At 48.7% G+C, this 26,898-nt stretch overlaps 1 protein-coding gene across 1 annotated transcript in view; it reads left to right on the forward strand.

Annotated features, from left to right (window-relative positions):
- The first annotated feature begins 2,349 nt into the window (after positions 1-2,349).
- Positions 2,350-26,898, forward strand: part of SYT13 (synaptotagmin 13) — a 31,448-nt gene continuing 6,899 nt past the window's right edge. Inside the window, exons 1-3 of the mRNA XM_008146777.3 lie at positions 2,350-2,532; positions 22,670-22,895; positions 25,401-25,535. Of these exons, the coding sequence (XP_008144999.2) occupies positions 2,350-2,532; positions 22,670-22,895; positions 25,401-25,535 (544 nt within the window). The remainder of the gene's footprint in view (positions 2,533-22,669; positions 22,896-25,400; positions 25,536-26,898) is intronic.

Consider the following 26,898-nt stretch of genomic DNA (forward strand, 5'->3'; position numbering starts at 1 on the left):
TTTAGCAAATGGGACTCCTTCCAACTCACTGGAAGTCTTGCATGAGATGATCATGTGAGTCATTCATCCTTATAGCAGTTACTGAGTGCCTGCTGTATGCACCCATGGCTGGCTCTAAAGACACTAATTCACTGAATGAAACCCCAGTCCCTGGGAGTGGTTAGGGCTCAAGGGCATGCTGGGAAGTGTGCAGAGGGGAGTCAGAAGGGATTGGCAGGGACCACGTCACAAAGGGCTTTGGATCTAACTGGAGGCTCTTGAGTTTATCTCTGGAGAATTTCCGATGGCTTATATGTGAGTGACAGTGTGAGCTTTGCATTTCAGAAAATTCCTTTTTAAGATGTCCTGTAGGGAAAGGATTAGAGGGAGACTATTGCTTTGACCAAAGAAACCATGTTCTAGAACTTCTGAACACAAACCTCAAGAGAACTGGCCGCCCCTGCTTCCACTTGGAACCTGGCTGACACACTGTTAGAAGCTCTAGCCACGTGGACGAGAATCAGAGTGCGACGGCCCACGGCCCAGTTGTGCTCCGCGGCAGTCAGCACCAGTGCTCCCCACGTGGTCTGCCATCTTGGACATGCCAGCCCAGCGGACTGCAGCCCAAGAAGACACCATGAGCAGCAGGAAAACCGCCCAGCTGATCCCAGTCAGCCCACAAAATCATGAGAAGAAACAAAATACAGTGGCCCCTTGAACAACATGAGTTTAGACTGCTGAACTGCGTGGGTCCACATACATGTGTATGTTTTTCAATAAATGTACTTTCTCTTCCTTATGATTTTCTTAGTAACATTTTATTTTTTCTAGCTGACTTTATTGTAAGAGTGTCGTACATAGTACATGTAACATACAAAATACGTGTTGATTGTTTATGTGAATGGTAAGGCTTCCAGTCCATAGTAGGCTATTAGGGAGTAAAGTTTTGGGGGAGTCAAATGTTACATGAGGATTTTTAACTGTGTGTGTGGGGGGGGGTCTGCACCCCTAACCCTGGCAGTGGTTTATTAGGCAGGGGTAGGTCCCTGGAGCACCGGGAGGCACCAGGTGGTGGTCACTGCTGCCGCTCAGCCGGAAAGGTCTGGCTGGAGCTATCAGTTTGGGGAGTCGTCAGCTTCGTGGGAAATTGAGAGCCCTATTGTGGATGGTGTTGCCTTCTCACACGTGCCCAGCACGCCCAGATCTCAGCCACTCACTGCAAAAAGACTTGCGGAATCAGCCACTCCACATAATGAAAAACACCGCACAGCACATCGCTGTCCTGGGGTCTAAGACAATCCTCCTCATGCCCAGAGTTCTAATCTCCCCATAAAGCATCCTGCTTTTATCTCCCCCTCCGCTCAAGTGTGGACTCCTGGCTGCTGCACTTGATGTGCCTTGTCCTTCTGAGACAAATCCTTCCTCTGAGGGTAAGGGGTGGACTTGAACCCGCAAACCTGAGTTTAGGTTCAGGAGGACCGGATTTTTCTAGCTGCCCCACCTCCCCTCTGAGCCTCAGTCTCCTCATCAGTAAGTGGACTTGAGAAGACCTGCTGATCACATTAGATAACAAAGGTGAATTGCCAGTTGGTTCGGTGCTAAAGGAGATGCAGGTGTTCCTAGAATCAGGCCAATCACCTTCACCAGAAGCCAGTGGTCGGCAAACTCATTAGTCAACAGAGCCAAATATCAACAGTACAAGGATTGAAATTTCTTTTGAGAGCCAAGTTTTTAAACTTAAACTTCTTCTAACGCCACTTCTTCCAAATAGACTCGCCCAGGCCGTGGTATTTTGTGGAAGAGCCACACTCAATGGGGGCCCTCGCGAGCCGCAGTTTGCCGACCACTGAACCAATGCCTCCCACCCGCCGCTTGCCTCTGGCAAATTCAAGTTCCTGAGACGGGGGGCCTCCAGCTCTGGGTGCTTGTGTCCTCACCAGAGAGTGAACAGAGGGCCCGAGGCACCCACCCAGGAGGAGCCAGGGACGCGTGGGAGCGCGGTTCTCACCCGCAGCAGTGTGACTGCGCCCTTCTCGGGCACAATGTCTTCACGCTTCAGGCGCCAGGAAAGGCCTGAGCCCATCCTCAGCTTCCTGCCACTTGGAGGCTCCGGCTGTTGGGGTGGGGGGTCCGGTCACGTGTTGGCGGGAAGGGTGCTCGCGTCAACGCGGTGCTGAGTGCGGGCGCCACGGAGGGCTCAGCTGGCCCCTCCTCTGACGTCCTCGCAGCCGCCCGCCCTCCCCGCCCCTCCGGTGGCAGGAGAGCTGCTGGCGCCGGAGCCCGAGCTGCCTGGCGGCGGGCGGTGGGCGGCGGGCCGGGCCGGCCTGGACGGGTGCGCGGCGGACTGAGCCCGCGCCGGGAGCGGGCACCATGGTGCTGTCGGTGCCCGTGATCGCGCTGGGCGCCACGCTGGGCACGGCCACCAGCATCCTCGCTCTGTGCGGGGTCACCTGCCTGTGCCGGCACATGCACCCCAAGAAGGGGGTGCTGCCGCGGGACAGGGACCCCGACCCGGAGAAGGCGAGACCCGGCGTACTCCAGCCCGCCCAACAGGTGAGCGGGCGGCGCCTGGGCCTCCCCGGGAGAGGCGGGGTCTCGGCGGGGCAGCGGCAGGGACCTGGGGTGCGGGAGCCGGCGTCGCGGTTCTGCTTTGCGCCACAGCGCGGGGCAGGGAGCGGGGGCAGGGGGACCTGGCTGAGGGGCCGAAGCCGGGCTGGGGTGGGCAGGGGCTTGTAATTAGGCGGTGAGAGACTTGGACCTGGGGGACGGGGAGAGGAATGGGGACAGCCAGGGCTAAGGGGGAGGGAATGGGAAGGAGTGGGGAAGGGGACTTGGATAGAAATTGGGGCTGGGAGTGGGATGTGGGGGGCTTGGAGGGGAGCGTGGGGGCGGGAGGAGCGAGGAGAGGGAGTCTGGGTGGGGGATGTGCGTGGAGGGGAAGATGGGAGGGGCTGTGGGAAGGTGGGATGGAGACAGAGGAAATGTGGAGAATGAGGAGCTTGCTGAACTGGGGAGAGGAGGAAGGGGACAGTGAGAGGGAAGAGAAGGTGGGGGAAGGGGGGGTCATGGGCTGGTGTAGGGAGAGCACTCGCTGAGAAGGGAAGGGAAGCTGAGAAGGGAAATCACCCCAAACCCGAGGGGAGGGGCTGCTGCACAGGTGGGGGCGAGGGGTGCGGCTGCAGAGGGGTCAGCTGGACCAGGAATGCGAATGTGGAGAGGGCTGAGGATTCTGGCTTCACCCAGCAGCCCTCAGCTCCAGCCCAGCCAGAGGGGCTTGCTGTTGCACCCCCCCCCCCCCCCCCCCCCCCCGCCCTCCAGATGTATCTGAAGATGTCCCTGGAGACAGGAGGGCTTTTATCCTCTGCACTGGCTTGTCTCCAGAGGCCCTTTGGGCAGGAAATAAGTGGGGTCCCCACTGACCAGTGTGGCACCAGGGCCCTGGTTTGGAAGGAGGCTCCAGCATAGGCTGTGAACCCCGGAATGCATCCCAAGGTGGGAGAGCAAAATGTCCTCTGGGGATCGGAGGAGAGCCTGGCTGGCTGGAGTGTTTGAGGAAGGCTGGCCTGGGCAGGGCCATGACTTACGGACTTCCAGGGCCCTTGGATTCCTTATAGAGCTTAGAGTCCAGGAGTGGCACTACCATGCTACAATTCCACTTTCCTTCCCATCAATTATTCAAAAGCTCTGAGTCGTAGTTGCGTGGGGCCTGTGTCAGTCACTGTAGTGGGAGTAGGAGGAAATGGCTGCTGTCCTTGAGGCACTGACGTTCCAATCAAAGGGACACTGACACTGGCAGGAATAGAAGCCAGCTGGGCAGCGGGTGTGAGCGTGGAAATCACCTGGAAGTGGCAGGAGTGAGCTCCCTCCTGGGGAAGCGGGGAGCGGGGGTTGATGTGCCCTCCTCCAGGAGTTGTGGCCTGCTGCCTCTCAACCTTCTCTCCGGCCCAGCGCCCTAAAGGGCAGCCATTCTTCCGCCTTTCGCCGTGGTGGCTCTGCAGGCACAACCCCTCCCCTTCTCAGAGAGGACCACGGGGAAGGGGTTGGAGTGAATGAGCCCTGGGATCCCTTCCAGCTCTTCCATCTTATTGATGACCCACACAATGGCCAATAATCTGTGAAAGACAAACAGAGCGTTCCTCTCCCAGCTGTCAATCCCCCACCGCTGCTCACCGAGTGTGGAGCACCTCAGAGCAGCCCCTTGCAGGGCACGTACTGTGCACTGGGCACTGTTCTAAGCGCTTTCCACTTAAGGCATTTGGCAACTCAATGAGGGACATAGGTGTTGATCCCAGTTTAAAGATGAGGAAGCTAAGGCTCAGATAGGGTAAGTGACTTCCCCAAGGTCACACAGCTAGAGAAGTTTAAGAGCCGGATTCTGGAGTCTATGCTGTTAGCATTCCACGCCACTCCCTTAGCTTGATCTGGCAGCTACCTCACCAGCCAAACCCATGCCAGCTCCTCCTTGCATGGGCAGTCTGGAGTTGTGATCCCTCTTAAAGGCACCAACCCCTCCAGTTTCCCTCTGGCTTTCCACACAGATGGCTCCATGTTCTCCTTAACCTTTTGCACTCGGATGTCGAGTGTGACTCGACACGGTTAGCATCGGTAGCAGCTCGAGAAAAAAGCAAGCGAGTGCAAAGGGTTAAGTCTCTTTCTGTTCAAATTTTACGTTCTCAGGGAGGACTCTATCTACTGCCACACGTAATAAAGCACCCCCCCCCCACTACCCTATTGCCCATGTCCCGTCCACATTCTTTTATAGCACTTGTGACAATTGGATGCGACCTTTCATATCTGCTTACTTACATGTTTCTTTCCAGCACCTACTCCGTACCTGGAACCCAGTAGGTGCCCAATAGGAAACTGTTGACAAATAAATGCATCTCAGTGTCCAGCCCCTGTGGGATATTGTCTGAGTGATTTCCCTCCACGTGCATGCAGGCACCGGGCCTTTGCTAACCGGTGCCAGCTCAGCAGGGGCGCATGAAACATTGGTGGGTACAGGAGACCCATCCATCCACATCCCCTCACCTGGTTCCCTCCCACGTGACAAGGATTGGGGCAAGCTGGGGCTGAACCTTGGGGTGTGAATGTGGTGACGCTGAGAGTTCAGTGTTAGTTTGCCTGCCATTGTGCTCAGGCTGAGTCAGCCATGACCCAGATAGAGTAAACAGACAAAAGACAGCACAGTTGACATTTCAAAGGAAACGACGGAGGTGGTGTTGGGGTGGCAGGTGACAGCAGGGTAGTGGGCATGGCACATGTTGACAAGCGGGGAGGGGTTGGGGAAGGCTTTCTGAGGATGTTCTTTGAAGAGAGGGCATGGGGCTGGGAAGAAGGTTCTAGATTCCCATAGTCACTGAGGACTGGGATGTGTGAAAGATACGGGGTGACTGCCATGTCTCTCTCCATAGTCACTGGTTGTGCTTGCTAGAAAATGTCCTTGGATTTGCAGGCCATGCCTGGGAATCTGATGTCAGGCCCGGAGTGGTTGGATGAAGCTGCAGTTTGTAGTGATGATGAAAAGAAATTGGAGGTTCTCCAGGAGTTCTTAACCTCAGGTCCCTAGACCTTCCTTCCCACCCCCTCCCAAGGGGTCTGTGATAGAATTTAAAGGGCTCGGGGTCTTGGAGAGGAAAACCTTACATCGTTATTTTCACTAGCCTCTAACTGAAAGCTAGCATTTCCTGTAAGTAGGAATATAAACAACATAGCACGGGAGTATTAACAGTATCAGTGACTTCGTCCCCCAGGAGACCGCAGACAGCTTCAGAGCACACCGTGGCTGCTGCAGAGACTTCACAGTGTCACTATGCGCATGCCTAATTCTAAATCATGGTACTTATTAAATCTCCTGCTTGATCCTATTACTTACTGAATGAATAAGGAGGCACACATAGAACTGTTTCACAAATTGATGTTATCAGATGTCCCTCTGTAGCCTCATATCTTTTATATTCAGCTTTTTCAAACATTTGGAAGAAGTGTTCCCAGGCAGCCGAAGGAATCCACAGATGAAAAGCGGGCCAGCGTCCTGCTGAGGAGGTGGGAGACGGTGGGTCATACATCGCCTTTCATGCCTTCAGCCAGCGTCAGTGGTTCTTTGCTTTTCTGAAATACCCATTCTGGACCCTTTATTCTGCCTCCTCAGACAATCCCTCAGCCTCACCACGGGCAGTCTGTTGGGAGGCTCAGGAATTCAGTGTCACTACGACACCCTCTCGGGGTCCGGAAGGAACTCCCCCTCTGTGGTCAGCCCAGCTTCCAAAGCTTGGTTATTGTGCAGTGATGTGATGGGTCAGCTTGAGCAAGGAGACAGAGCAGAGAGGCAGAACAGGGTGTGTGTGTGTGAGTGTGTGTGTGTGTGTGTGTGTGTGTGTGTGTGTGCTGTGATCATCTTCCCTTCGCTGCTGCTTCTGAAGCTGTCAGAGAGAGGCAGCCAGACTCGTTGGTTCCTTCTCCCAGAATTTCCTTTTCACCCTTGTCTGGACTCACCGCATCTCTGGGTCCTTTCAGAGGTAGCCCTCTTTTGGGCTGACCTAAATCACTAAAGAGCGAGCGGGGAGAACTGCCCTTTTCCTGCTGCTCACTATCCTGGACACCCAGCACGTAGCGGGAGTTGGGTTCTGAAGTTTTCAGAAAGCTTCCGTTTCCGCGTCAGTGTTTCTCCCGACACAGTGCTTACCTTGTACCCTTCGGTGGATCTTCTCACATGTGTGGCAGAGGTCCCCAGGCTGACCTTGGTGCTGTCACATGGAAGCTATCATGTGGTCAGAGGCTGTATTCAGGCTGCCGGGCCCCTCCGCAGCCTCCCCAGGCCGTTTCTATCAACCTCTACCATCCCCCACTGCCGATTACTACCAACTGAAATCCTACTTCCCTTCCTGCGGAGTAGGGAAGACTGAAGTGGCTTTGGATGGAATACTATGTGAGTCCGTTTGGGCCGCTCAAACAAAAGACCACAGACTGGGTGGCTTATAAGCAACATAAATTGATTTCCTCACAGTTCTGGAGGCTGGGAGGTCCAAGATCAAAGCTTTTTCAAATTTAGTGTTGGGTGAGAGCCTGCTTTCTGGACTTTTCACTGTAACCTCATTTGGCGGAAGGGGCAAGGGAGCTCTCTTAAGCTGCGTTTATGAGGACACTAATCCCATTTCTGAGGGCTCCACCCTCAAGACCTAGTTACCTCCTAAAGGCCCCACCTCTTCACCACATGGAGGTTAGGTTTCAACATATGAATTTTAGGGGGACACAAGCATTCATATTGCAGCAAACACTAATAGATTGCTTCCAGGTTTTTGTGAAATAATTTAAGTAAGTGCTAAATTTGTATTAAACAATATACTATGTATATTTTCTCCAAAATCAGGGAGTGCATCTTTCATTTTTGTTGTATCCCTGACACTGTCTAGTGTGAGGCTAGGCACATGATAACTCTTCAACGTATTTGACTTAAACCATCATCATATTGTGACACCCACCAAATAAGAGAGGGAAGACACCAAGGAGTGCATATTTTTAAGTTTCCGTTTCCACAAGACTTGAAATCAAGCCAATTGATTCACGGTGCTGTTATTGGGGGCTGGTCATGCCTGGGGATGGGAGAGTGCTTCTGGGCATTTGTTTATAAGCTCCGCCTCTTGACCCAGGAACTGGTTACGCAGGAGTGTGTTCACTTTATGAAAGAACGGCTCTACCTTTATGATTGTACTTCTCTCTAGCGAGTTACACTTCAGTATAGCATTTGTTAAATTTCGTCATATTGTGACATAATGTTTGTGAACATTAATTTCCTATCAACCAATATTTTTATTACCAGGAGGACTTTGGGGCCATAATCCGGAGCCGTGGCCCTCCTTTTTGTGGTTAGTTGCACACTACATCCCTGGCCTGGCTGCTTTCCGCTGCTCCTCCCGGGGATGGGGCCTCACGGCCATGCGTGTGGCTCTATCAACCCCCCCGCCTATTCTCTGCTTCCTTAAACCATTGGAGCAACATTCGGACCACTTGTCTGAACTCCTACTCGTCAGTGTGAGGATGGACCAGAGCCCAGATGCTGCATTTCATTAGCTAATAATAAGTTCATTCATTAAAAGTTAATGAGCATTAAAGGTTAATGCTAAGCACTGTGATACAGCAATGAAGACAGGCATATGTTCTTTCTGATAAGTGGGGAGACAATGAAGCCAGCAATTGCCAGGAAACGTGTTCCTGGGAGGTACGGGGGCCATGGAAATGGGCATCCCACCTTCCGCCCAAAGTAGAACTTTCGCCAGTTCTGGTTGGCTGCTCTGCTGAGGCCTCCCCTGCACCTCAGGTATCACAGGAGGCTCCATGAATTGCAAACCCCACTCCTGGAACTGACTTGACTCTGGGCTGCTGTGAGGTCTCACCTCCATGGAATCTTACCCTTTAAAAAGGATTCATTCCTCAGCTGGTCTTCTGGCCAGTAGTCTTCTGTTCATAGAAACAAACAAACAAGAAATAGGTCCCATTTCCATAGAGAACTACAAAGTAGTGATAGTATAGCTCACATTTATTGAGTTCTTTTTATGTGCCCGGCACTGTACTAAGCACTTGAACCATATTAATTGTATCCCCATGAGCTTCAGAAACCTTTCCCAAAAGCTTTGGATTTGCTTTGCTGCCTCTTACGCCCACCAGGCTTCAGGCACTGGGTGCAACCCAGGGCCTCCCAGAGACATTTATATAGTAGACATGTTTGGGCTGGTTGCTTAGCAACATGGAAGACAGTATGAATTTTTCATCAAGAAATTAGCATAGATTATTTCAAGGAAATGAGCACATACCCACTGGAAACACGAGGCTCTTGGAAACACAATGCAGCCCCTACATCATGTCCATTAATCCCTATCACATCTTCCCTTCCCAGTTTCTCCTCTGGCACAGTGTACAGATAACTCAGGTGTGTGGCTGTCTCTTCATGGGATTGATGCTTCGCAAGCACCCTTTGTTAACGCCAGCAGAAAACATTGCTGCATCCTCGGAAACATGCAGATGCTCAGATACTGGTCCAGGTTACCATCAAGCACCTGTGGTGCAGGAAGGAATAGAGAGGCCGTTAGACCACCGTGGAAAAAACACCTAAAAAAGAAATCGGGGGGGGAGGGGAGGGGGTGCTTAAGGCAACGTCAGAAGGAAAGGGAGAGGCCAGAGGGGTGCGGAAGCAGCAGACCCAGAAGGAAAAAAATAAAGAGCAACTGAACATCCAGAGTCTGGGACCAGCAGGACAAATCACAGTGAGCAGAGGTGATCCCTGTACTGTCCACGCTATTTGACCGACAACCTCCCAGTAACCAGTAACAGTTCATCTCCCACTTCCACGTGAGTGCAACTGTGTTCACTGCCTCTGGAGCTTATTTCTTACTAACACGTGCTGGGAAACCCTGCTTGGAGGATGGAGAAGAATAGCTTCACAGAGACAGGCTTTAAAAACTAAGGAATTCTGTATGTTTATGTCACAGTCAACATGCTTATTCATACAAAGGGCCCCCTTAACCCACTCCATAAGAAATAATGTTTATAGATTTCTAAGAAAACAGAAGAAAAGGGTAGCTATCTTCCTTCTTCTCCCCTCAGTTATGTTTATTGAGCATATATGATGTGTCAGAACTGTGCTTGGGGGTGTGGAACTGCCCTCTCCTCAATGACACAGTGACCCTTTCTTAGTCCTCATGAAACTTAGGGTGTATTGGGGGCGACCAGAGTTCATAGAAGAAGAGCACAAAAAATGAAAATGTGTGATGCTGTGAGAGTGTGAGATGGAATTGACCCAGTCAAGGTCAGGGAAAGGCTTCCTGGAGAGAGTGGTGGCCAAGCTGAGAGCTGGAGCTGGAGAAGTTAACCAGGTCAATGGGGTGGAGTGTGAGGGACTTCAGAGAGAGGAAGGAGCCTATGCAAAGGCCCTGTGGCAGGATAAAGCCTAGCACTTAAGAGGGTCTAGGGAAAGGCCAGTGCACCTGAAGAGCAGAGAGCAAGGGGAAGCTGGTGTATGATGAGGCTAAATAAGTGGGCAGGGGCCTGAGCAAGCAGGGCATTGTAGACTATGGACAAGTTCACTCATTCGTGCATCAAACATTTATTAATGCCTATGTGAGGGGTATTAATACTTCAGGCATATCATGAGAAGGCAGAATTGTTAGGAAAAGACAATAATGTTGGAAAAATGGAAGGCAACAGGAAAGGAGGAAGTCCAAATATGAGATTGTGTCTATGGCTTCTTTCATGGAGTCAATCTATCTCATATCTAGATGCTGAGCAGCGCTGCGAGGACAGGGCAGTATGGCCATCTCTCATTCTTAGGGTTGCCAGGAATCAGAACCACTCAACAGCACATAAATATGCACACAGATGAGGGCCACTGACCTATGTACTGATGATATTAAAGTTACTGTTATTTTCAAAGCTTTTTAAAAAAATTGAGCCAAACTGCACACAAAATGAACTATTTTTAAAGTATACAAATCAGTGGCATTTAGCACATCACACTGTTGTGCAGCCAGCACCTCCATCTAGATCTAAGGCATTGTCATCACCCCTGAAGACACTTCCATTCCTCTCGCCTCCCCCAGGCCCCGGCAACCACCAGTCTGTTTTCTGTCTGAATGGCTCTGCCCATTCTGGACATTGCACATCATTGGAATTATAAAACATGTAACCTTTAGTGTCTGGCTTTTTTTCACTTAGCATAATGTTTCCAAGGTTCATCCATGTGGTAGTAGGTATTAGTATTTTCTTTTTGTAGCTGAATGATATCCCATTGTATGGAGAGACCTCGTTTTGTTGATGGACATGGGTTGATTCTACCTTTTGGTTATTGTGGATAGTGCTGCTGTGTACACTCCTATCCACGTATTTGTTTATCTGTTTGTCAGTTCTTTCAAGTACGTACCTAGGAGTGGACTTGCTGGGACTCTATGCTGGACTGTTTGAGAAACTGCCAGACTGCTTTCCACAGTGGCTGCACCATGTTCCATTCCCACCAGGAGTGTAGGAGGGTTACAGTTTCTTCATATCCTTGCCAGCAGTTGTTATTTTTTATATTATAGCCATCCTAGTGGGTTGTGAAGTGGTAGCTCATTGTGGTATTTTCTAAGCTTTTAATTTAAAAAAATCGCTCATTTTTAAAATACTCATCGGTATCTGTCAAGTTTTTAATGAACATTTGCTCTCTGTGTTGAATGCCGATAAGAATGAGTCCACATGGGCACATCCATGCAAAGGCCTCGTTGTTCATGAGTCTCCGAAGAGGAGTGGAATGTGTGACAGTCCTGGCTCCCCTGTTCTCCTAGCAAATTTACACCTGCTGCTCCATCCTTTTAATATGTTGCATGTTATCACCGTCACCTTCCCTCCCTCCCAAGATTTCGCCCCTCATGAGTCCCATCTGCCTCACCCAGGTACCTGGGGCCTCTACAAACCTGGGTGCAATTGAGGTGATATCGACTATTCCTTCAATATCGTTTCCCCATGGATTGACATTACCAGGTCAGGACCATGCTGGGAGGGGCTTTGAACCTGTCAGTTCTCTGAACACAGACTCAAACCTTCCCACTAAGGGGCTCCCTAAGTGCTAATTAAGTGAAGGGTGTTTTAATTGATTTATATTATAAAAATTCCTGGGAGATGTTTCCATGGTGTTTAAGGGTATTACAGTGGTATAGAGTGATATTTTGGGAAGCTAATTGGGGTTTGGGGGCGGACTTGGAATGCATTATAATGTTTCCCATTTAAAATAATAGCATAGAAGTGGCTGCTGTCTGAAATTCACTGGCCAGTACGTTTCCATGAACAGATGAGAGTCAGATAATGAGGGCTGGTTGTATATATGAATATGAATAAGAAAAAGGGGAAGGGTGTCCAATGGGAATTCTGTGAAATTGAGTTTTAGTGCATCTGGCAGAGTCCCTGGAATATTTTGACATAGTTCATTGACTCCCTTGCGCTCCACTTATTAAGTCCAAGACATACTTTTTCTCCACAGGAAAACTGAGCTTGGCAGATAGCAAGAGAAAGAGGTTGAATGACTACAATAGCCAGTGAATGGATGGATAGATGAATGGGGATGAGGGATACGTGGGGCTGTTGCCTCAGCTTGCAGCCAGAATAAAAATCACAAAGAGAAGGCACTGAACTTGCTGGAGAATCTCTGCACCTGCCCCTAGTGGCACAGCGAGGAATCAAGACAAGCTTGCAGGGTGTGGCAGCCTTTCTATTGGTTCCCTTCCTTTTGAATCTCCCATCGTTTGACTACCCTGTGGACAGTTTAAAACCCCTTTAGCCACAAGGCCAGTCAGATAATACCCAACAACCACATTGAACTTGGAAAAGCGTTACAAACCACACAGTTTGGGACTTACTGCTAAGAATGGCATCATGAAGGAGAAGTAGGTAATTGAGGCAGGATAGTGAAGACCTGGCTTTTCAAATAAAGTGAAGAGCAGTGTTGCAGAAAGGATGGCATTTGAAAATGAAAGGAAAGCTGGCAAAAACCATTTGGCCGGGCGACTAGAGAGTTGGTGGAAAGAGCTGCACGGGTAGAATAAGTTCAGGTAGCTCGAAGCTCAGTCTGCCTGTCAGCCCCTCCACCTTTCTCACAGTGCACCCCAAGAATCTTCTAATGCGATCTCATTGCCAGCGAGTCACTTCACATGGAAGAAAGGGCAAGGCTGTCAGAGAGACATGTAGCAAGGGCAGTGATGGTATACCAAGAGACGAAACTCCACAGGAAAATATCAGCAGGATCTGGAAGGCTTTGGGGCATGCTCCTCGCAATCTCGTCATCTGATGAGCCCGTCTCTTACTATGCAAGTGGAACAGATCCTTTAAGTGGCAACACGACTGTCGCCCTTTGCAGGGCAGCCTCCAAACAAAGCACACAGAGACGAAGCCAAAAAGGCAGGAGTGAAGAGGAGATTAGGTAACCCATTGGTAACCACGGCATGGTAGACTTGAATTTGATTTTGGATACCTACCGGAATGAGTTCTATATAATAACAATCTTGGTTTTGTGAGACCACCCAAAAGAGGAAATTACCTCTTAAAATAAAAATGTTCATTTTATGATCAAGCTGTTGAGATATAAGAGGAAGCCAGTTAGACTTAGACCCCAAACCTGAATTTGAGTTTTGCCTCCACCACTTTCCAGCTAAGTGACCTTGACCTTGCTGAGCCCCACGTTCCTCATCAATAAAACAGAGATGACCACAATAAGGTTCTCTAAGGTAATGTTGACGACTACACTTTTGGAAGCACCCAGCACACTCTGCACCTGACTACGAATCAGAGTGTATTTTAGGCACCTGTGAGTCATTTTCTTATTTATTCTTTGTCAAAGCAATGACTCGACTGTACGTTCACTATGTAGGAAAGAGAGAGTCCATTAAAAGTATGCCAGAGATGAAGAATGAAAGGTTTCTGTAAGTGTGGTAAGGGGAGCACAAACATTCCACTTCTGGAATATTCATTCATGCAAAACTTATTTCTTGATCACCTACTATGTGCACGGCACTGAGTTAGCACTGAGAACACCGCAGAGACCGAGCAGACAACATCCCTGCCCGGCTGCAGCTCATGTTCTAGGGGTAGAGATGCTCTCACACAGTCGACAAATGAATACAAGTCTACAGCTATGTTAGGTGTGTAGGGGAGGTCAGTGGGCCTCCCAAGAAGGAATAACTGATTAATGCTCTGATCATCAACATTTTTGGAGATTCCTTAAACCTGTCACCCCTGAAGCCCACAGGCGGCTCAGGCAGGGCACTGGCCGGAGCCTGGTTGTCCCCGTGGCTCTGAGACTGGAAAGTGGGGTTGGCACCACGGGTGTGTTTTCAGTTCCCTGGGCCTCGGCCTGAAATCCAGGCAACATCCTCAGTGCACAGCCTGTCCCTAGTGGAGGCATCAGGGCCCTTGGCCTCCGCGGGAACAGAGAAGGGGTGACTCTGGCTGCTGCCACGGTTGGGAAGAAACCAAATCCCTGTGACTCCCACAGGTAGCCTTGAGAGGCGGCATTAATCACAACTGTACGTGAAATGGTTACTGGATTAAGAAATGGCATTAATCATTAAATTGCCATGAAAACAACTACTGTAAAAGGATTTGACTTATGTACTAGATGGGTACTCTTCATTCCCATCGTTTTACTTTTTCCTCTGCTTTATGAAACTTCCCTCAATAACTTACTTCACATGTGCCTTCTGCTACTGCAAAACTCTTATTGATAGGGTACTCAAGCCATGTGAGCTATTACTATAAACCCTAATAATTAATCATAATAAAGGGAGAGTCTGTGCATCAGAGAATGTGTACAAATTGGCAAAGGTCAGGACCAACAATGACAAAGCCCTCTGTTTGCACAAGGCCAGATGGTTTCAAAACTGCTTTTGTTTTCCCGTTGGATCCAGGCTCCAGTGTGAGGCACTGTGCATCTTGAAGCCTTGATACCTTCTGGCCAAACAGACACACATGCTGATAAGAAGGTGCAATTATTGTCCTCAAAAAGCTTGAAATGAGCTAAGGAAAAAATATTTGCCATTTGTAGTACCTTGGAACCAAATACCCTGATGTTACTGACCTTCAGTGACCAAATCGCATGTTTGTGACAACATTTGTAAACTGTTGGAATGTTGACTCATGTAATGCAGAAGGGAGATAGCATAGGTTTGCATCTAATTTAAAAGAAGGAACAGCTACATCTATGGCTGATACTCACCAGCGTTGAGTCTGCCCAAATGACAGCTGGGAGGAGGATGCTAGAAGCAGCCCCTTAGTGGCTGTCCCTTGAAATCTCCTTGCTGACCACTCACGAAAGTCACATGGAAGACCCAGTCTGTTACCCAGTGACGCTCAGGGATTGTGCTTTTTCAGAAGAGGTGACCTGAGCTGTGATCATGGACGTACGTTTTCTGATGCAGCTCTCTCTTATTCTTCCCTTTCCCTACACATTGCTCCACCCCTAAGCACTGTCGAATCTTCCTTGGAGGAGTCACCGGCATTGCTGCTTTCCCTTTTTTATCTTGACAGGTACTTTCTGGCCTGGTCCTTGCTCCCTCTCACCTGGATACTCCCACCATGCCTCTAGCTGGACGTCTCACCTCCAGTTTCCCCCTGCATGCACCTGCTACTTGGATTTACTGAAAATACTGTGTTGCTCATGTCGTTCTCCTATTCATGAACTGTCAATCCCTCCACTGTTTATAAGATAGAATTCAAAATTGTTTGCTAGGCATTCGAAGCCATTCATGGTCTGGCCTCACCATTCCTTTGTAAATCCATTTCTCCAACCCCTCCAAACTTTCTCTTCGGCTGGTTTGCCAGACTCACAATGCCCCAAGTGTGCTCCCTGTACCCCTGCTGCTGTCACTCTCTCCATTTGAGGCACCTCCCCCTCTCCTGTCCATAGTTATCTTTGAATGTTGGGCTTAACCCTCTCCTCCAGGAAACCTTCTTGATGATCAGAAGCTCCTTCTTAGGCCTCTGTAGCGCACAGTCCAGACATTTGGCCTTTTAAGACTATCTTCTATAGGTGTTTATCCTTTTATAAGTATGCATCAGGAAGGGCATATAGCTTTTAACTTGCTTATCAAGTCTTATTCATTGGTGGTGGCTTCTTGGAGCCCTAAGCTGGGCAGGCTGTACCTGAGCACAGCAGGAAAGCATGTATTAGTTGATTAGTCATGTCTGCCATAGACAGAGGTAGGAGAGCTGTAGCATAAGCGCTTCATATTTCCGGTTTGTGGGATGGTGTCCATCATTGGAGGGTAAACTTCCCAAGGGCAGGGCCTTATTTATGTATCTTCTGTGGTCTGTTTGGCTAGAAATCTGAGGGTTGTTTAATTGGAGGATTTTGGCTTAAAACCAAAATAGAAGAAAAATCTAATAAAATAGTAATTATCCTGTTTTTAAGTCACACTTTACAACTTGGCTGTTTCTGAACCTGCCAGGTTAGAAATTGATGTGCCTTCAGGTGTCTGCACATAAGTGGATGGATGTCTTCAGTTAGTGGTTCTCAGGACTTATTTTCCTTAATGAAGGACGATATTCACATGCTCGAAGGGTTCTACAGAATTCACCTCCTTTCTCTCCCACTAGGGAAAGCTTATCAGAATGCAGAAAGTATTATTATGTAAATAACCTTAAATGTGCTCTAACCAATTTTTTAAATGGGTAAAAAAAAAGTATTAAATTTCAGTACTTAGCTATTATTTTTAAAATGTTGGCATAACACAAAGGTTAAAAATTGTTGCCTTTGTCAATGGTTTTATCAATTAGCCGATCATCATAGAATCAAAAAATCCTACAGCTGATCTGGTAGAAGATCCTGAATTCAATGTCAAGGAAACTGGTATATAATGAGATATGTCAGCCTTTAGTACCAAAATGACTTTTCCACATTAAAAACGTAGCCCCCACAAAGGAGAAACTAAGAAAAATGCTTAAAGTATTCAAATGGACGTGGTTGGTTAAGACCATAGAGATCAATATTAAACATGTATGTTCCCATCAGACAGAGTTATTGATGATGTAGGGCTGAGATATCCCTCCGAAATATGGATTCAGTTTAACAGAAAGACTTTTAAGGCCCTAGTAAACCAATACAATGGGAGCAGGGGAGCAAGTGGAAAATTTGGAAGTTAAAGTCTGCCTGGGAGGCTTTGCCAACAGCCCTGCCAAGATGGCTGGAGATGGGAGAATAAGGATGAGGTAGGTGGGGTGGGAAGGCTGTGTTTGAGCCCCAGATTACTGATCACAGGGGTTTTCTCTGACCTTTGAAAAATTCCAACTTTGAAATAGTGCTTACGATGAGCATTGAGGTTACAACGTAACGTTGACATCTTGGCTCATGTCACAGACGAAACACATTTTCTGCACAAACAATGTCAAGCCCAGATTTAGAACTGAGCAGTCGCAAAGCTGATGCCCAAACATCTAGGCAGTTCATTAAAAAACCAAGACAACTGGATGCAGTAAGAATGGGGTCATCAAACTAATGATGTGGCACCTGCTAGCAAATAAAAAACCATGATCTGGACATTTTTATTTTTACCTGTTTATGGTTAGCATCCAAGACGTAGCCTCAGGGAATCATGTAGAGCGTGGTTAGCAACACTGGCTTAGGGATGAACTTGGGTTCCGAGCCCAGAGCTGTCTGACACTAGCTGTGGAATCTTGGACAAGTTTCAAACTCTCTGAGCCTTACTTTCCTTCTCTGTAGAGAAAAGAATTAAGTTATTTTTATTTATGTATATTGGGGTATAGAATAAGAAGATATTAGGCACTTATTTAGAGGGTTGTGTGAGGATTAAGTACAATGAAGTCTGTAGCACTTCCAAGAGCATCTGGTCCGTAGGAAGTGGTCAAGGGATGGTGGCCTTATCGATGGCATTGTGGTATAACTGATGAAGTCCATGCAGGATCACCTACGAGAAGTAAATCTTTAGGTGGGATCTTGCTATTTTGTGGTTTCCAGTCCCTCGGAGTTTTGTTTTGTTTAATTCTGTTTCCTCTGAAAATGTTGGGATAATGGCAACACTCATTTCCCTCCTCTTCTCAGGGGGCTTTTAGCTTTAGTTGCACCTGCTGTTCTCTGAACATACCATAGACTTTCAAGTCACTGCCTTGGCCCAGAATGCCATTCTCCCACCCTTCCACCTGTCAAACTGCTGCCCAGGTTTTGCGGGGACACCCTACCAAGAGTCAGAGCCTCTGAATCTTCCTTAAAGTCACCTGTCTCCAACACACACACACCACACCCTGCATCCTCCCCAGGCAAAGTTTAATGTATTTCTATGTTCTCTGTCTCATATTTTGCTGGTCTCCATCATAGCAGTTATTATACTAATTCCCCCACTGCCCACTCCTCCCCATCCATATATTGTGTGAGGGCAGTGACCAGTGTCTTTCATGGCCTCCATCACATAAAAGGTTCTCAATGTTGAATCATGACTGATGGAATGAATGAATGGATGGATGGGGTAGGAGGTGGGACATTTTCCCCCAACCCCACCATGCTTTTCCTTAAATTTCCCCAAGACCTTAGAAAGAGAACAGATCATTGAGTGTTTGGTTCCTTGGTCTGACTCAGGCAGGGAAGTGCATGGATGATCTGGGAATCCTATATGCTCCACAGTCACATGCCTGGGTTCAAATCCCAGCTCTGTGTGTAGTTAATTGTGTGACTTTAGACTTATATCCTCTGTGCCTCAATAAAGTGGGATAACAATAACCCCTCTCTCATTAGGTTGTGAGGTTTAAATGGAAACCTATGGGTAAGACGATTAATTCTAGATACAATTTTCCTACAAATTTTGGGTTAAGAAGCCTTTAAATTCTTAGTAGACACAACTCTTCCTTCTACTCACCTCATTCCCATCTGTCTCTGTCTCAATTGTACGCTATCTAAAATTGCCTTTTTTAATCTACTGGTTTCTTGTTCCCTATTCCACTGGCCATGCTCACTCCACAAGGAAAATGATTGGATAGTGTTATTTCGCAGCTGGCCAGCATCTTAGAGATTTAATAAATACTGAACAAAAGATTGGAGGAATGACTACCAGCAGAGACAGGGTTTGCACTGGGCCTGGCTGTTATTCCCAGCTGTGTCTCATTCCTGCCCGGTTGGAAGAGGCACATTTACCCGACTGACAGCAGGGCTAACCCACCAACAGTAGCAGCTAGGGGTTAAGACTGTGGTTGGCCAACCGCACACTAGCCCTTTTAGATTTTATAATCACCACAGACAGGAAAGAGACTAGCAGGAGGTGAGTCCCCAGGGAAGGGATTTAAGAAAGGATGGGACATAGACTTGTAATAAACAGAAGAGGAGGTGTTGGAAGGGATAACAAAAGATGATGCGGTGGCAGGGTTGCCATGGAAACACTGCTTGGTGCATGGACCAGAAGATAAGCTGCTTCAAAGTGAATTTCAACTTTGCAGCTTGAAATATGCTCTCCCCCTGGGGCCTGACCCTGTGGGTTGGCAGATAAGCAGCCAAGAAGTAGAGATCTGGTCCCAGCAGCTCCCTAGGAATGGAGATCTACCAGAAAAATATTTGTGGGGAGCCCAAAGGGCTTGATTTAGAGATGGGGAGGCTGTGCCTGTGAGCTGCTCACCATGCAAGAGGACATTTCTACATCTACCCGACCTTTCTCAAACCGGGCATCTTCATCTCAGCCTCCGGGTGTGCCCACATCAAGGTCAGGTTAGGAGCCTCTGAGACATGCAAATTCCTGAGGCTCCACCTAAAACCTCTGAGTCAAACCCCTTGGGGGGTTGCTCTGGGAATCTGAATTTTACATTTTCCCAGGTGAAACTTATGACACCAAATGTGGGCACCAGCGTTTACAAGCCTGTTCCTCTGTCTGAAGGTGCTGGAGGGGGCAGAATAAGAGGTGGTAGGTCAGGCAGTGACCCAGGCATCAGTTTAAGTGGCACAAAAGCATGGGTGAGTGGTAAAGTATGATTAGAAATGTGAGGAGGTAGGTAAAGGGGCTAGAGGCACAGCAGAGTGGCTCAACGTAGAGTTCTGGAGTGAGTCAGCCCCGGTTTGAATCAAACCTTTACTGTTCTAAAGCTGTCAATGTGTCCTCATCTGTAAGATGGGATTGATCATGGTAGCACTTCCTGATAGGGTTATTATGAGGATCCATTGAGTTCATATCTGAACAGTGTAGAACACAGGTGGACAGAACCACAAGGTAGAAGAGGCTGGGACTCTGAGTTGAAGAAAAAACAGCAGACTCTTTTCAGACTGTGAGAAATCAGGTCTTACTGTGTTCAGGGACCGAGGTTTAGGGATTGTTTGTTACATAGCATTGGCCTTTCCTGACTGATGCAAGGCTGTTAACAAGTGACCTGCTGACTGTGAGGATTCAAGAAGATGTGGATGTGTGCGAGGATGCTCTACAGAGGGAAAGGGCAGAGGGAGTCAAGTCTTTATGTTGGTTAAGACCATCTATGTCTATGGCTGCACCCCAAATTTTCTCTAGGAGAGTTCACTGTATGATTGGAAGGAAAGCTTGGAGGGAGGATTGTTCCCACGCAGACTCAGCATCTAGGAGTTGATCTTTCCGTGGAGGCAAAATTACTTTTCTTCCATTCACTTCTAGCTTCACTTACCACATATTGGCCAACACAGGGAGAGAAAGTCCTGCTTTTCCATTAGGGGAGAGTGGGGGCAGGAATGAGCAGAGGGGCTGTGGGGACAGCTAGTGTCCTGTGAATATCCTAAGTCACAAAATAAACAGGGGAAACTTTTTATGCTAAAACCATCTTATGGAGTCAAATACAAAATGTCACATGAATTTTAAGGTAGAACTAGAAATTTCAAGAAAAATTCCCAACTGCTCCTGAAGACTTCTCATTCCCTGGAGTAAGCACCCCCATTTTACAGAAGAAGTAACTGGGGACAGAGATTAATTAATCAGGCCCAATATTTAAGTAGCAAGTAATTGGACTCCAGCCAAGCTTGCACAATGGCCACCAGGTTCTATTTCAAACTCCTGTACACATGTTAGTGTGTGTACTGACCAGTATCAGAGCCCAGAGTGACAGGGGTGGCGGGTGCCTCTTCCCTGGCCCAGCTCCCCACGAGGGCTTCATCGTGCTTAGCTGCAGACCCCAGCTGCAATGGCCCATGTTTGGCATCATCCAAATACTCTATGTCCGTCTCTTCCTTCTCCTTTTTAAAGTTTGAGCATAAGGGGCAAAGCCATCAGTCCCCTTTTCGAGCTGAGTCTGCTTCCCCCTTCCTGGGACTTCCTGTGATGCTTTAAGATGGAGCCCCAACGTGAAAACCCAAATCAATAAACGGTCCTTTGGTGGAGAAAGTATTCATGTCACAAAAGGGGTCGCCTCACATCTCTGTAAAGTTAAATGTTTGTTTCCAGTTCATTAATTACATAATTAATTTCTCTTTTCCCAACATAAGCCTCACAGGGAAAGACAGCATCTGTCTTGTCACTTCTGTTTCCCTAACATTTAGCACAGGATCTGGCCTGTACTGGGGCTCAATAAATATTTGTTCAATAAGTGAAGGTTTGCCCTCGCCCACCCTATGCCATTAATCTTACTTAGCCTGGATTACAGGAAAGCTGAGCCTGCCAGAGGCCTCTATCCAGGGATGCAGGAGGGAGGGGAGGAGTGGGGGCATGCACAGGACCCAGGGCGTTACTGAGCCAGACACTAGTTAGTGTGAAGGGCGACTGCTGGATCAGGGAGGTGTCATCTTCCAAAGGCCACTGAAGACACTCTTGGGAGGGGGAGTGAGGAAGAAGGGAAGAGAGTTCCGTGTTTGGCTTCCAGCTCGAAGTGGTCAAGTCCCCCCTGCCCTCCATGGAGTTTTAACTCTTAACACATCTGGGTGACCCCGGGTTAGACACAGAATATCCCTGCATGCCTCACACCTCAGCAGCCACTGAGAAGCCCCAGGGTGGGGGCATGGGTGTGACAGTGAGGCTGTGCCCTCTAGAAGCTGCTGGAGTCCATGCAGAGCTGGCTATGGTGGGGAGGAGGAAGTGGTCCAAGGCCCAGAGACACAGAGACAGGGCGAATCCAAGGAGACACATTGGAGGGTCTAGTGCCCCATCCGAGGGTGTTCCTCCAGCTCTGTGCCTGCCATGCCAAGCACAGCGGGACATTCTCTAATTGTTGAATGCCTGGAAACCTTCCCTGATTCATCCTGCGTCTGTGTTCCCAGGCCAGCTTCCCTGGGTTCACGGGACATTTAGAGAGAGAATCCTCACTTCCAAATCCTGCCACGGCTGCATCGCTGTGTGAAGCACAGGTCCTTCCATGGGGGTCTATTCCCCTGCCCACCTCCTTCCTCCCAGGGGTTCTTGCTCTCCACCTATAATCCTTTCCCAGGCTCCCTCCCTCAACGCCCAAACCTCTTTTCTGCTTCTTGGGCACTGAAGTTTAAGCTATTTGAGTGGAAATATAGATGCATTTGAACGATGTGGTAGAACCAGGGTTTTGGAATGCAATACAAGAGAACATGTTCAGTAATCAGCTGCTGCTCTCACTGCTTGAAGAGGCTCATGCACTAGTCATCAGACTGCTCTCAGCCAGTCCAGGGCTATAAATCATCCTCCACCAAGGGCAGTCATTACCATACAGGACCTTACCAAGGCTGGGCAAGGATAAACAGCAAATGAGGATGCCTTTGGCTGGATGCAGAGAGGTCTGGAGTTGCGAGGGGGTGGTATCTGATCCTAGGCAGAATTTCTCTACACCAGGGTTGTGACCTCCTATGATGCTTGTTAAAAATGCAGTGTATCAGTTTAGGGTGCTCTTGGCTGCAAGTCACAAAAACCCCAATTCAAGCCAGCTTAAACAAAGAGAGAAAACAAAGAAGCAAGTGGCACAGAGAGCAGCAGAGGAAGGACTCCCTTCGACAGGCCCAGGTAACGCCTGGGGACTCAGCCATCGGATGGATGGAGGAGGGATGGATGCACAGGGCTGACACATCAGTGGGCCCTGGCTTGCCTGACGTTGTAGATTCAGGTGGCCTTGGGGATGATGTTTTGCTTCCCAGGTCACACCCCTCAGAGCAGAAGGGAACCCCGGCCCTCCCTCTGCCTCCCATGAAAGGCCAGGTCATCACGACCCCTTCTGTGGGTGGAAATCAGGCAGGAGGTCTTCTGGGAGACTAACCAGAGTGGTTTGTTTGCAGTTCAACGTTAAAAAGTCCACGGAGCCCGTGCAGCCCCGAGCACTCCTCAAGTTCCCAGACATTTACGGCCCCAGGCCATCTGTGACGGCCCCGGAGGTCATCAACTACGCAGACTACACGCTGAGGACCACAGAGGAGCCTGCTGCATCCGCCAGCCCCCAGGCCCCGAATGACAGCCGCCTCAAGAGGCAGGTCACGGAGGAGCTGTTCATCCTTCCTCAGAATGGTAGGGGTCTGCTGCACTCACTGCTCCGTGAGCGACACTCAGGGGGTCTGTCAGCGTCTGGGTAGATGCTAGGTGTGGCCAGCTGCAGTGTCTGTGACATTTGACCCTGGGCAAGCAGGTGGGCACAGGACCTCAGGATTACAGTCCTTTATTCCTGCTGACGCATTGCCACATTGCTTCTCCCCAGAGCCCCTAGCTTTTCACTGGGGAATGGAAATTGCCTTTCAAGTCATATATACAACTATTGAGAGAGGGGTTCAAGACTCGTGGTTAAAGCCATGGGTTCAGAGTCATGGGTCACATTCTCTGCCCTTTTATATACTTGTGTGGCCTTGGTGATATTGCTAAATTCTTTGGGCCTCAGTTTCGGTTCATACTATTGCCCACTCGATAAAGATGTAAAATATAAATAAAATAATGCGTAGAAAGTGCTTAGGTCAGGGCCTGGCACTAGGAGGTCATACAAATACATTGTTGTTGCTATTGTGTCTGTCCTACTCATCAACATCAACATCAGGAATGCAACTCCTTTAGGTGACAGTGCTGTGTTGGGCACTGGGGCAGGCATGCGAAGCAGCACGCAGAGAACCCAAAGGAGCAAGCAGGCCTTTCTAAGGAGGTGACAGCTACAGCTGGGAGAATGGATTGTGTGGTTTGGGGTTTTGTTTGTGTGGTTGGAGGTGGAGACAGTAGAAGCAGAAGCAGCATAATCAGCTTTGTCATTGACCCCTCCTCCCCCAAACATGTCCTGGCCTGGCTCCAGCGCCCCCCACTCCCCCCGCCCAACCTGCCTCAGAACCACAGTGATCAGCCTGGCATTTCCTGGAGAACAAATGCCCGAAGTGCCTATGGCGCGAATGAATCCTGGTTGGCTTTTAGCTCCCAGGTTTGCCAGCCCACGAAGACCTGAGAGCTTACGCTTGGGAGGAAAACTATTTGCTTGAGGACCCTTGGGGGTGCTAATTATAATCATAATCACGATGGGAGCCCAGATTTCTCAAAGCTCCGAGATAAAGCCAGGATTGGACACTCTCCCCCAAGGAGAGCAGGAGAGCAAATCAGAGTCTGGAACTTAGAAGAATTCAGAACACATTAGTGTGTCTTCTCCTTTTCATGGTCACTCATTCATTTCCGCATCCCATAAGGCAACAACCGAGTTCTGATGCCACAGAAGTCTATCAAGAGTCGCTTGACTCAGCAAGCATGGGCCAGAGGGGAGGCGGACGCCAGATCCCTCAGACACTGTGCCTGTGACGTGCTGGAGGTGTCTACTCCCGTAGGCCACAATCCTCATCAGCTCCTTGTAGAGCTCAAAGTCCCCATTTCTTTTTCAATTTTGTTTTGTATTGGTTTCAGGTATACAGCTCCAAGTCCCAATTTCTGAAGCAGAATCCACTCCTGCTTCTCCAGGTGGTGCTGGCTTTGGTTTGGCTTTTATTCTGAAGGCTGAGGTGGTCTGAGGGTGGAGAGCTCTGGGTGCCCAACAAGCCCCCTCTGACCCTGACCTGGCTGTGGTTATCCTTGTGGTGCCCTCGGAAGCCAACGGGTCCTGTGTGCATGTGTATCTCACTTTACACATTGCTCACATCCCAGCCAATCTGTTTCTTGTTTAGATGCACCAGGGACATTTTTCACTACTTGTAGGAACCCAATAATGAACTATTTTAGAAGTTAAATACTCCTTTATATTTATGCCCTCTAAATTAGTTCTGAAAATAAAAAACATTTTTAAATTTCAATTTGCTTAAAGCAGAGTTTGCAGCAGCTGCTAGATCCTTTCCTTCCTGTATTATGTTTGAGTAATGAGAGTCTTCCAGATGTTTGTGTCCTATTCAAGTGAGGGGCAGAGTGAGAAGTAGTTCCCGTTTTAGGAACTTCTGAGTTAAAGATAAGGTCATTCATTCATTCATTCAGCAAGTACTTATTGAACATGCACAACAATCAAGTCCACTATCTCTGACCTTGCCCCAGCATCTCCTCCTGATTCATTCTTTGATGTTTATGTCCAGCCATGAACTACGGGGGAGCAGGGCCTGCACCCTGTGGGAGAGGTGGAGGCAGAGATGGGTTGGGGATGGTTTGCCTGAAACAGGGTGACCAGAACCATACAGGCTATGACTGAAAGCTCAACACGGGTCAGGTCTTGGGCTAAGTACTTTACCCATTTTATTTTATTTTATTTTTTTTATTTTATTTTATACTCACAGTAGCTCTAAGAAGAAGGAACTAGTATCATTCTCTTGTAAAGATGAGGAAACTGAGGTTTGAAGAAATCAAGCAACTTGTTCAAGGTCATATAACTATTAACAGCTCATGTCTGACCACTGGGCTGTGATGGTCTCTTGAAATGCAAGGCCCAGGAACACAGGTGCTGCCACCATGATTTTGCACCTGCCGGGAAGCTTTGGGTTTGGGTCGGTGGCATCGATGGCAGAGATGGGAAAGGTGTGATCTGGAAGAGAGGACCCAGCGTGGGTGGCAGGGATGGCTTTACCTTCTTAACAGGTGTGGTGGAGGATGTCTGTGTCATGGAGACCTGGAACCCAGCGAAGGCTGCCAGCTGGAACCAAGCCCCCAAGCTCCACTACTGCCTGCAGTATGACCAGCAGAAGGCGGAGCTGTTCGTGACTCACCTGGAAGGTAAGCTCTCAGTTGACGTTCAGGGACGTCTATGGATCTGTCTCCCTGGAGGAGCTGCACAGGGGGGGATGGGAGCGCCCACAGCTGGGGGCTGGTGCTAGATTAGCACTCTGTAGCAAGCAGACCCTGAAGCGTGTGATGCTCAGACACACAGGGGGTTTTCTGTCTCTCTCATATACCAGTCCAAAGTGGAGGAGCCTGGTGGGCAGACATCTTTCCTCCAAATGGTGACTCAGGGACCAGGCTCCTTCCATCTGTGGCTCCATAATCCTCTTGGGCCTCCTTGTCATCTGAATCCAGCAGGTGGAAGGAGGGGGAGAACAGGGAGAGGGCACAACCGTTTCTTAAAAACTACCTGCACCTGGGATGCATCACTCCTGCTCACATCCCATTGGCTGGAATCAGTCACATGGCCACTGACTGCAAAGAAGGCAGGGAAATGTGGCCCGTCGGGTGCCCAGCAAAAAGAAGAAATGGGGTTTTGATGAACAGTAAGCCATCTCTGCCATGGGTGCCATTGACACTGGATAGGGCTTTGTGCTGGACACAGAGTGGGTTCTGAATGGGTAGTATTCCTAGCAGCAGGTGGTCTTTCCTAAGAGGGTCATGCTGTCTCTGGTCTCTCTACCCTGACAATTCATGTTGCTATCAGCAAACAAAGAAAACTTTGGGAAGGAATCAGGGGTAACAATGGGCTACTCCATGGCTCCTGGAAGCTGGGGCTGGATAAATTGGATTTTTGTATTTAATTTAATTTTTTGAGGGAGTATCTCTCCTTTTTATATATACTTTATTACATTTGGTCTTCACAATGGTCCCATTTTGCACATTAGGAAACTGAGGTATAACAACATCAGGTGACTTGTCTAAGCTACTGAGGTATAACAACATCAGGTGACTTGTCTAAGCTACTGAGGTATAACAACATCAGGTGACTTGTCTAAGCTACACTCCAGCTACTGGTGCCAGAGCCAGGACTGCACCCAATTCCCTTGAAGCTCAGTGCGGAGTTCTTTTTATCAGGACACGTGGCCTCAGTTCTTCTCTTCCTGGGGAACATGTTATCATTCAGAACCAGTCGTAAAAGCAGCACAGGTGCCCATTTCCTCATTGTGAAGCATTGAAAACACCAAGGTTCAGAATATAAAACAACGTACTCAATGATCCACTTCACAAGTGGTTGTGTGACAGACATCTAAAGCTCAGAACAAATGATGACGGTGTCAGCAGCAACACTAATGAATCACCTTGGGCAAATCTCAGACCCATGGGGTGGGAAGGGCTCTGGGAAGACTAGCACGTGCTGACCTTGGCCCCTCAGGTGAGAGAGCTCTCTCTCAATGTCTTTCTGAAAAGTGATTCT

The sequence above is a fragment of the Eptesicus fuscus genome, chromosome 13 (genome assembly GCF_027574615.1).
Source record: "Eptesicus fuscus isolate TK198812 chromosome 13, DD_ASM_mEF_20220401, whole genome shotgun sequence".
Classification (NCBI taxonomy): domain Eukaryota; kingdom Metazoa; phylum Chordata; class Mammalia; order Chiroptera; family Vespertilionidae; genus Eptesicus; species Eptesicus fuscus.